The sequence below is a fragment of the Notothenia coriiceps genome, unplaced genomic scaffold (genome assembly GCF_000735185.1).
Source record: "Notothenia coriiceps isolate Sejong01 unplaced genomic scaffold, NC01 NC01_scaffold00029478, whole genome shotgun sequence".
Lineage (NCBI taxonomy): Eukaryota > Metazoa > Chordata > Actinopteri > Perciformes > Nototheniidae > Notothenia > Notothenia coriiceps.
This window is the reverse complement of record NW_011362179.1, coordinates 561-11,250: the sequence shown is the minus strand read 5'-3', so window position 1 is coordinate 11,250 and position 10,690 is coordinate 561. Positions and strand designations below refer to the sequence as shown.

General features: G+C 39.5%; 1 protein-coding gene across 2 annotated transcripts; it reads left to right on the top strand.

The window, feature by feature from the left end:
- Window positions 1–1,578: 1,578 nt before the first annotated feature.
- LOC104958874 (zona pellucida like domain containing 1) lies at window positions 1,579–10,193 on the top strand. Of its 2 annotated transcripts, XM_010786703.1 has the most exons (12): window positions 1,580–1,819; window positions 1,925–2,020; window positions 2,558–2,671; window positions 2,883–3,103; window positions 3,658–3,839; window positions 4,458–4,530; window positions 4,955–5,052; window positions 6,419–6,499; window positions 6,595–6,766; window positions 8,276–8,378; window positions 8,595–8,624; window positions 9,228–10,193. In XM_010786703.1, the coding sequence occupies exons 3-12, from the start codon at window positions 2,566–2,568 to the stop codon at window positions 9,401–9,403; spliced, it is 1,242 nt and encodes a 413-aa protein (XP_010785005.1). In that variant the 5' UTR covers window positions 1,580–1,819; window positions 1,925–2,020; window positions 2,558–2,565; the 3' UTR covers window positions 9,404–10,193. The 2 variants fall into 2 exon arrangements, with proteins under 2 accessions (XP_010785004.1, XP_010785005.1); XM_010786702.1 differs by having other exon boundaries at window positions 1,579–2,020.
- The last annotated feature ends 497 nt before the right edge of the window (window positions 10,194–10,690 follow it).

The window sequence follows — 10,690 nt, the reverse complement described above, 5'->3', positions numbered from 1 at the left end:
CTGTGAGCCTTCTGAATTACCGTGGGACAGACAGCACATTTTAAACTAAAATGTTCAATCAATAAAGTAACATCTTATCTTATCTTATCTTAATAATATCTTCATATTAATAATAATAATAAATCATACAGTATGTGTCCGAAAGGGAGCAGGAGGAAGCAAACACAAAAATATACAAAAAATATACTGCATATTAAAGCAAACGATTGTAAAGGTAAAAGTATGAGCATAACAAATAAAGAAGTGTAATGTAAACATTTACATTATAATTATGATTATTTAATATATAAAGACTATATATTATTGAATTACAAGATTAGATATACTTTAGTTGATCTAAAATATTGATGTGTTCAAATGCTCTTCAAAACACAACTGAAAGTCCATGAAACTTGAAATTGAAAATCTGGCAACGCCCTCTTGGAAAATAGTTGGAGGGCTTAACATTCCTCTATACTGGTCTTAGGCAGGTCATAGGCAGGAAGCTGTAAGGTGGAGTCTGAAATTCAGTGCTACATCTGTAGACATAGGTAGACTGTCACCTGATAGCTGTGGTTTGACAATGTCTATCTTTCTGTTTGTGCAAATTGAAGAAAAGTTCCAAAATAGTGCCTCTGGCCTCCATAGTTGTCATGCTCTATGGATTAAGATACTCTCATACTGATACAATTCTATCTAACTATCAGGCATGTAAAGCGCTGAAATTACTTGTGGATAATTGAAGAGCTTGGGCACTCTAGATGGCTATCAGTCTGCAGTGAAGCAATTTCTCCAGTTTTTGACAAAGATTCTCGTAATTACAATTGATCTGGATAAGCAGCGTCCTTACAAATAAGAAGTTGCCAACTCAGTGCTCCCTTTCCTAAACAGCCCTCGGTTTGAAAATGTCAGCATTGAAGGACTGAGTCACTACGGCACCAGTGTGCAAGAAGACTGCCGAAACCGTAAAGGAAACACCAAATATGAAGGCTAAAGATACTCTAAATCAGTTGAGAATAATAAGGTAAGGGCATATAGCACCTGATCACATTATCTCATATCAATTTATGAATCTGCAACCCAACCCAACATAAGTTGTTTGAAGTATAGATGTTGTAAGAGCAGATTTAAGGACAGATTGTCAACATGTTACTTTTGAAGCTGGTGTGAGATAATCTTGGTGGTGGCAGACCTCTGTGGAGAGGGAAAATAAACAAGGGCGGATTTTCATGCAGTCTGAAGAAGACAAAAAAACATTGCCTCTTTTGTTTTCCATTGGACCTAAAGTGAGAGGTTTTCCCAAAATCTCCATCTCATATTCCACATTCACAGGATCCCAGTGTGCTCTGCAGGGTTCACACTGCACCAGCCGTCACATATACTGCTGTCCATATGGAAGATGGGACAGCGAGGACCAGCTAATCCCTTCAAACTCCATGAACTTTGCTTTCTTTTTATTTGCTCTCTTTATGTGGCAAGAGTCCTGTGACCAGATATCAAAGTTTGCGGATCAGGTAGGAGGCCGGCAGCAGCCCGCAGCCCCACCAACAGACTGCCTGCTGCTGTGCTGACGGAGGACCGCTGCACACAAAGCATGAAAAGTGTGGATTCCAGGGGCCAAAGGCCAGCGTGATGGGCTCTGCACTTCCCGGCCGGCCAGGGGAGAATGGAACGGTTCAGTCAGCAGGCCAGGGCCACTGGAGCGATGAAAAGATAATTCTCCCCCCCACCGCTGCTGGACCTCATGCGGCGTCAAACCATTTGTGAGCAGTGACACAGCCAGATTGGGCCGAAAGGATATGAGTGGGAAACTTCAAAACCTGCTCATGTTTCTGCAGACGTGAAAGGATTTGTATAACACATTCAAATTTGATGGACTTTCCCATGTTACTTTGGACAGCCCTTTTTTGTTGACATGTTCAAATAATGAATCTCTTATGTGTAGGATCCCTTTTTCCCCCCCTGCTCTCGAGTCCTGTTCTAGTTGTGGGTAGGGATGCTGTGCGGACCATTCCATCGTCTGTCCCAAGCAGGAACCAGGGTGAGTGGTCCTACTTCTCGTAGAGCAATTGTCTGCCTTTTTATCTCCAGCTGTCAGTAATAGCATGTGTACTGTCAGAGCTAGGTCAGTACCTGCTAACTTGGTGAAATTACTTCTTTAATTTAGCTTTTTCATCAGGACTGAAACCCTGTATGTGGGACTGACAATAATTGTGTGAACGGAGGTTTTCACAGGACCATGAAATGTGCACTCAGTGATAAACCATCGCACCTGATGATTTGACATCCGTAATTATCCAGCATCGTTTTAACAACTTTGCAGCTTTTATAAATAATTCCAAGTAACATTTGTTTACTTTTGATTTGGTTGACAAGCATATGAAGTATGTTCCTCTGGAGTCAAACTGCTGTGAAATAACTTGAATCTTGTGGGGAAATCTTCTCCTCCTTAAAGCACACTTGGAAAAGAATATATATTTTTTTAGCAAAAATAATTAACCATTGGATACATTTAACTTTTTTTGTTTTGTTTTCTGAAGTGACGGATTTCTCAGTGCACATTCTTTCTCTGTTCCAGGTGCTGAAATGGAACATATATTTTTGATTCTTTTACTGTTCAGTAAAGCTTTATCAGCTGGAGCTCAATTCAATGGATATAACTGTGATGCCAACTTTCACAGCCGCTTCCCCGGTGAGGAGCAACACATTTTTATTTTTCATTTACTGAATGGAATTCACATGTCAATGTCTCTTTAAAAAGAAAGTTGACTTCAAACCTACTTCAAAGTCCCAAGAGGAGATGATGACATTTTTCACCACATTATACCGATTCCTCATTTGTCCTTCAAACAAAATGTAACATGTTGGTACTCATTTTATTTCATCACGTGTGTGTCTTGCAGCTGAGAGGGATATCAGTGTGTACTGTGGGGTGCAGACCATCACCCTCAAGATCAACTTCTGCCCCGTCCTCTTTTCTGGCTACACTGACTCTGACCTGGCACTCAATGGTCGCCATGGAGATGCCCACTGCCGCGGTTTCATCAACAACAACACCTTCCCCACTGTAGTGATCTTTAGTATCAGTCTGGCCACGCTGGAGTCCTGTGGAAACTCCCTGGTGGTAAGAGTGTTACTGTCAGCATCACTGACACTGCACCCTGTGTGTCGCTTTGTGTACCTAACAGAAATATTATAATACCAATAGCTTTGAAAAAATGTCATATGTTAATGGGGTATGTAAGGTTAGTGCTGTATTTAGCCACACCCAGTTAAAACCAACATAAATGATTCATATTCTTCTTATCTATCTATTATCTTTATAACATTTAATTGCTAACAGCAGAACAAACACACTGAAGTGTATAACTTCAAAAACTGTGTGAAAAGCCTCCCAGCAGTGTGTCAGTGTTTTATTACAGCCAGCTGTGTGGCACAGTACCAAGCTCGATGTTGACAAGTCGTTTTTATCCTGCATGGGAATAGAGTCGAGCACTGCTTATCTCTGTAGAGACGCTGCTGCTGGATCCTGACAGGGCCTCTAGTGTTAGGAGGATTGACTGAGTTTCTGGAGGGTCCATGCTCAGATAAAGGGGGATAGACGGGTGGATTAGCGCAGCATCAGCCTGCTCACTGCCATACTGCCAGTAGTTTCACCACTGATGTGATTTGCTGCAGGTCTCCACAGCTCAAGGACCCAACGCTTATGGCAACCTGTCACTGGTGCAGATTGGGAACATATCAGGGTACATCGACACTCCGGACCCACCCACCATCATCAGCTACCTGCCAGGGCTGCTGTACAAGTTCAGCTGCAGTTACCCGCTGGAATACCTGGTGAACAACACACAGCTGGCCTCGTGAGTCTCTGCTTTTGTTTTCAAAGTGCTCGGTGGGACCTCTGTTTGGACATTTCTGAGTGTGCCGCTTGTGATGTCAAATTTGAACCATTATACAAACCGGGTGAACAAAGGGAAATAAAAAACTCCCATACGTATATATCTAATATCTAATTAATGCAGTTTACAATTTTAGTACTGAATTTCTGTTGTTAACCACGATGGATAATATTTTATACGATGCACAATATTCTGCTTAATAATAATAATAATAATAATAATTATAATTATAATTATAATTATAATTATAATAATAATGCATTCCGAGACAATTGTATTTATGTTTAAATTGAATGATACCAGAGAATATATTTATAACAAGGTCTGAACTGAAGATATGACTTTTGGTCACAGTAGCAGACAGAAGCACACAGACATATGTTCAGGTTTGGCTTCTAGGCATTTAATCAAGGCTGTTCCTCATTATTTAATTCTGTAAAATTTAGAAAGTTAAATATCATCCATCCTTACACACATATTTTGTGACTAAAAAGAGATTTCCGCATCAGGTCATTGTGAAATATTGGAATCCCGTTTAAAAATGTTTTTGGCAGCCTTGATATTTTATCTTCATTGCAGGTCAGCAGCTGCAATCTCAGTGAAGGAAAGCAACGGTACTTTCATCAGCACGTTGAATCTACTGCTATACAATGTACGTTCAAATCACTCCAGTCTGAAAATCTGTTGTTATTCTCCACAGGGGGTTAGGTTAGCCAAACATCAAGCATGCATCAAACAACATACCAAACTCTGCAGCTATGTTAAATTAGTCTGCCCCTTTTACATCTTCACTAACAATTTTTGAGAATGATGAGCCATGTTCAAGATGGAGAGGATACCATTGTATGCAGCCCTAATTGGACCTTGTATACTGTAAATGGATTAGATTATACTGAACATACCCTCAACACAAACATTACTCTGGAACCACTTGTCAATTTTACACTAGTGAATGCGATTGTATGTAAACCAGACAGATTTGTGATAAGTAGTGCAATGAAACACTGTACTCCCAACAGGAAGACAGAGTGATGATGTGTGAGAAACATGCTGAAGTTTCTTGTGTTTGTGTCCAGGACTCATCGTACATCCAGCAGCTGTCCATCCCCATGGCTGGACTCACCCTGAAGACGCGCGTGTTCGCAGCTGTCAAAGCCGCTAACCTGGATCGAAGGTATGCAGTCATTCAGGTTGAATAATGATGTTCCGCTGTTGTTGGTTTTCAGCCAAATTGTCTGAACATGTGATAAGCAAGTTAATTGTAAGGAAACCACATCTATTCAGACTGTGACACACTCAGGGCTGTGATTACACATTTGGCACCTCTGAGCTAAATGTAGATGATAAATAGGCTGAGGGGATTTCTGGTAGAACTTCACCTAATTACAAGGTTTATGGAAAAGGAGTCGCAACTCTTGAAAAGCAATAACTTTTGAATGAAAAATGCTGCCTGACTCGTAATAAGAGACACATGAGAAGAAGCTTTGAAATCAGCCTGAACATTCCCATGGGACTCAGGAGGGATTAGGCTGTGCTTTGTGTGTCCTTTTGTTCACCTGCACAGAACGTTTGTGTTTTATGGCACGATGCTCCTTAATGATAAACAGAGTGCAGGGATGGGAAAGTCTGGATTTGAATCTGACTTACTTTGTTCTAACTTTTCTCATGATTTCAAAGTCCCTCAAATACTCACAAATGCAGCGAAACAGCATCAAAATCACATGGTACCAAACACTGCTAATCGTTATTTACTTTAAAAAAAGAATTTCACAAATGTGTGAGTGAAGCGGATATAAAGCACAGTACATAGCGGTATCTGAGCACCTTAACACATTTCATTTGGACTGGTTTATGAATGTGTTTCCAGGTATCCTTGACCTGCTTACATCAGCTAATGTAATTACTGTGTGAAAGTCAGAAAGAGCATTGTGATTGTGACCGACCTCTGCAGGGAACCTACCAGGTTCCCTCTGACTAGAACCACCTGTAACTGTTTTTCCAAATGGTTTCCTTTTATCAGAGAGCCAGCTCTGCCCTCTGGTGTTGAAAATGACTCAATGGTTTGTCTCCGCAGTGTTATCTTGCCTCTGATTGGGGAGGAATGGGGGATAATCAAAACGAGGAATGTTCGTATTAATGGGGGGAATAATGTCAATGAATAATCTATAATATGCAAAGCAAATATTGTTAATTGAAATAAGCTCGGAGAAAATATCCCCCCTTTAAAAGACGTTTGCGAAAACAGCTTTTAGTGTTAAAAACCAAGTGGAAGACCCAGGGGCCGTAAAGTGCGCTGCCAACGGGCCCCCAGCCTCTGACAATCTCCCTAGGATTCATGTGTTCAGTAAATGTTACCAAATGTATGTTGGAACATAATCCAGGTAGCAAATGTATTTTCCTACAAAAACAAATTGGTAGTATATAAAGTATTTTTTGGAAACAGGGCTAATTATTATAGAAAATGATATCTATTGAAAACAAAAAGATCACTTTAGGAGTGATGAGAGTGCAGCACATGACCTCTCTGTCCTGTGGAACAGATGGAATGTTCTGATGGACTACTGTTATACCACGCCCTCTGGAAACCCCAACGATGACCTCCGCTATGATCTTTTCTTTAGGTAACTCAATTTAAAGACACAGATTGTGTTGAGTTATTATATTTCAGTTGCTCTCCTTTCTAATAAAACGTGCTGATTTTCCCTCTCTGAGCCAGTTGTGACAAAGACCCCCAGACCGCTGTCTTTGAAAATGGCAAGAGCCAGATGGGACGCTTTGCCTTTGAAGTATTCCGCTTTGTGAAGCACAAGAACCAGAAGATGTCAACCGTCTTCCTGCACTGTGTCACCAAACTGTGTCGGGCTGATGACTGTCCAATGCTCATGCCAGTGAGACCCACAACACCTAACACTGCAAACACACAAGAAGAACACCGAGCACACATATTCAGTCCAGACTTATCAGCACATACACTTTCCTTTCCTTTGACTCAAACATTCACCCTCACACATCATCAGCAGTAATGGCAAGTTCCGCTGATCCAGTACACATTTGTAGTACTTCTACTTGACTTTGATATTTCCATTTGCAGTTACATTTTTACTTCACAAAACTTATTTTACATTTAGAAATACAAAATGATTTAATTGAGCCCTGAGGTAAAGTAAATACTATAGAGTAAATATACAAAAGAAAATTCCTATCTCACGAAATAAGATGCATTTTTATAAATTAACTACCCAACAGCAACTCAAATTGAGAACATTAGCATCTGCCTAAGCATCTACACAATAATATATATATATATATATATAATATTAAAATACATAAATCTAACGCTGGCTCATTCTGTATGAGTATTTCTAGTAAATTAAATGTGGTCCATTTTGCTGTCAATTCTATATTCTTATATTTATAGTCACCAGGTGTTTACTGAGATGCTGGATATTTACAGCAGGATATCAAGTATTTATTTACTATGTATTTACAAAAAATGTTAAACTATTTTCTGCTAATGCAAAAAACATGTCAGATGTATTTGTCAGGGTGTGAGTGGAAAGGCAGAGCGGAACAGTAACAGTCTGTTTACCCTCTGAGAAGACATTACCCTTTTTATTTCAATTACTAATCACTAAATATGAATCTTTTATGGTCCAAAAGAGACATACAGTTTTTGCTTCTTTTAAAAAATCATGTTTCAAATTACACAATGTTGACCAGAGTAGCACGGACACTAAAGTAGATGAAATGTAAAAAAGACTAGGAGTGGAAGTATTCAAAAGCTTTACTTGAGTACCAAAACATTATTGTCAAAATACTTCAATACAAGTAAAAGTCCTGCCTTCAAATTATTACTTGAGTAAAAGTACAAAAGTATTATCAGTAAAATGTATTTAAAGTATAAAAAGTTAGTACTCATTGAGCAGAGAAATGGCATCAATGTTTGTAAAGAATTAAATATATACATATATATATTTATATATATGACACTTCTAGATAACATTGTTGCATCAATAAGCCTCTTACTGTTTTAGACAAACAAGCATTTTACTATTGTAGAATCTTTGTTAAATATTTCAATATTTAAACTTTTTTGTGACTAAAGAGTTAGCCCGCTAGTTGAATTTTTAGAGATGCATTTTGTTAAAAGTAGCTAAAGCTGTTAAATAAATGCAGTGGAGTAAAATTACATTATTTCTCTTTTAAAGGTGGAGTAGAAGTATAAAGTAGCACTAAAGGAAATACAAAAGTAAAGTATAAGTACCTCTAAATTGTGTTTAAGTACAGTACTATAGTTAGTTATTTCCCACCTTTAAAAAAGACAACATTTATTGATCATGAGGATACCCATACAGTATGTGTTCATTGTACCAGCTCTCCCCTCTCATGTTTCTTAGATCTGTGGCAGCAGGAAGAGGAGGGACGTGTCAGAGGGGGGGGAATCCAGCTCTGCGTCTGGGAACGCCGTCCTGACTGCGGGGCCGATCATCACTCGCAGTGGTACATTCTGATAACACTCACAGCACAGAGGGGGGCTGTTTCTCCCACCTGAAACACAATGCATTCAGCACTTTTAATTCCTTTAAGCTTTACAATTCTGAAACCGAATGTTGGGACTGATGTTGAGAACTTATCTCTGCCATTGCCAACTGTAGCATTCTGATGAGTAATGTAGTAGAAATGTACCCTCAATGCTCTTTGCTTTTTTTACCACAGATGACACGCCAACCAACAACTCTCAGCTGGGTGAGCCTGAGCATTCTGTCCTTTGTGGGGGGGGGGGGGGGTAAGCCTTTCATTGAAATGAAGGGAGAAACTTGTTAAAGCATTTAGGTTGAAGGAACATTTAATATTCTCTTTAACATTATTGTTTCCTAATATCCTGTGATGTTTGATCCACGTAATGTGTGACCCTAGGTCCCCTTTAATTATTAATTTTGCTACATAACACAGAATGTAAACATAAATCCCTGAGAAATGATTGCATTCAGACAGGTTAAGAGAGACTCACATTCTGATTGTAGTTAATGTAGTACCAGCATAGAGACTTTGTTTTTTTACATATGTGCTGCTCCTCCAGGAGGTCTCAATGCAGTGTCTCATGGCTTTTTTATATTCTGGACTCTTTGACTCTCATGTCAGTAAGCTATATTTGCTGTTTCATTCCTGAGCTGCAAATATCCCAGTGTCATATTACTCTGTGGGTAATTGTTCTTGGGAACAAGAATAACAAGCCATCAAAAGAATTGGACTGGAAATGCTCTATGCGTCATCAACAGCTGTTTGCGTGTGGGGGTGCAGATGAAATGAGGAAGGTGTGTGATGATTTCTCTGTCTGTGCTGCTATAGCCCACCTGAAGGCGCCAGTGTTTCAGATGAACACAGTGACCAGTGCTCTCATCTCGGGGGTGATCATCCTGGGCGCCATTAGTGTCTGCTTCTTCATCTTCTCCCTCACCCTCCTTAAAGGCAAAAGCACTCCGATCAGCAGCCTGTCGGGGGTCCGCAACCCGGCCTTCAACTGAGCACCTAAACGCACCTCACTGCAGGCACTCCTCTAACTGACAATGCTAAGCCAGGGTCAAACAACATGGTGTAATGATGTTCGTGAATGTAGTCATTTAACAGAAGAATAAAAGCTAAATGTTGATGTAGAGAAGGGTTAACAGGTCTGTACAATGTGCATTAGTGTAGAGTAAAGCAAGACCTTTGATGTTCTACTTTGTGTTTCAACCATGTGGCGGGCTACGCCGCGTCCTGCATGTTAATATTCCTCATACAGCTTTGACCCACATAGCAGGGACAATCCTAACTTAAATCATTACCTCAGCTATACAGCTTTTAATTGCAGGGTATATAATCCAATCCCAGGCTCACAGTTCGTTTTTACAGAGCATAGTATGTTGGTAAGACTCACACTTTCTGCTTGGAGGAGGAACAATGTAAACACTGCAATGAAAATAAAACTTGAGAGAATGAGGGCAACTGTATAAAAGGAACCCAAACTGGATGTAGTGAACTATCGAATACATGTATATAAATAGATGTATTTCCAGGAGACAGACTAATAAAAGATTTGGTTTATGATTTATCAATTGACAGGTCTGTTTTACCAACATATGAACTTCACTCACTCTAAACAATTGTACATGTGGCAGCAATACTGATGTTAAGTTCCATGTGTACATCTACCCATAGTAATTGTGTATAACCCAAACTGTGTTTTTTTTAAGTGTCTTTAATGATCTTTTCCTGAAATGTACAAATTGTGAACTATTGTGCATATTGCAAACATTTAAATTTGACTTGACATTAAAACTTGCCGCTGTCATATTTCTGAACATACAGTATGAATTTCCTCTCAAACCTGACTGGAGGGTTTGAGTCAGCAACCAGCTCAGAGGCTTTTCGCATTAACCTAGCAAATAACCTCATGATCAATGATGATTAAATTATAAATACGCATCCGAGACCAAAAGGCTTCAAACTTCTAATTCTTATCCACCACGTTAATCGCTGTGTAGATGGTCAAGACTCCTGCAATAATGTGAACATATCAGTCATGCACCATGTTGAACTATCCAAAAGGATGGTCTCTGGGTCTTGATTAAGGATATTTCTGTAGTTATGAATGCATATGTTCTTACCTAAAAAGGGTTTGAAACGATTGTTTATAATCCCCAGTGGGAAATATTCAGAGCCAAAACACCTCTCCCAACATATAGTTCTGTCTGCTGAACAGCAGTGACAGGTGTCTCACTGTAGAGGAGGAAACATTTATGGCAGCGTTCCCTGGTTTCCTAACTTATTTG

Bases quoted from the DNA above. Each gene is read 5' to 3' on its own strand.
- LOC104958874 (XM_010786702.1), top strand. From the start codon at position 1,906: ATGAATCTCTTATGTGTAGGATCCCTTTTTCCCCCCCTGCTCTCGAGT. The intron at 2,672-2,882 runs GTGAGGAGCAAC...TGTGTCTTGCAG, and splicing joins CTTTCACAGCCGCTTCCCCG to CTGAGAGGGATATCAGTGTG. The intron at 3,104-3,657 runs GTAAGAGTGTTA...GATTTGCTGCAG, and splicing joins CCTGTGGAAACTCCCTGGTG to GTCTCCACAGCTCAAGGACC.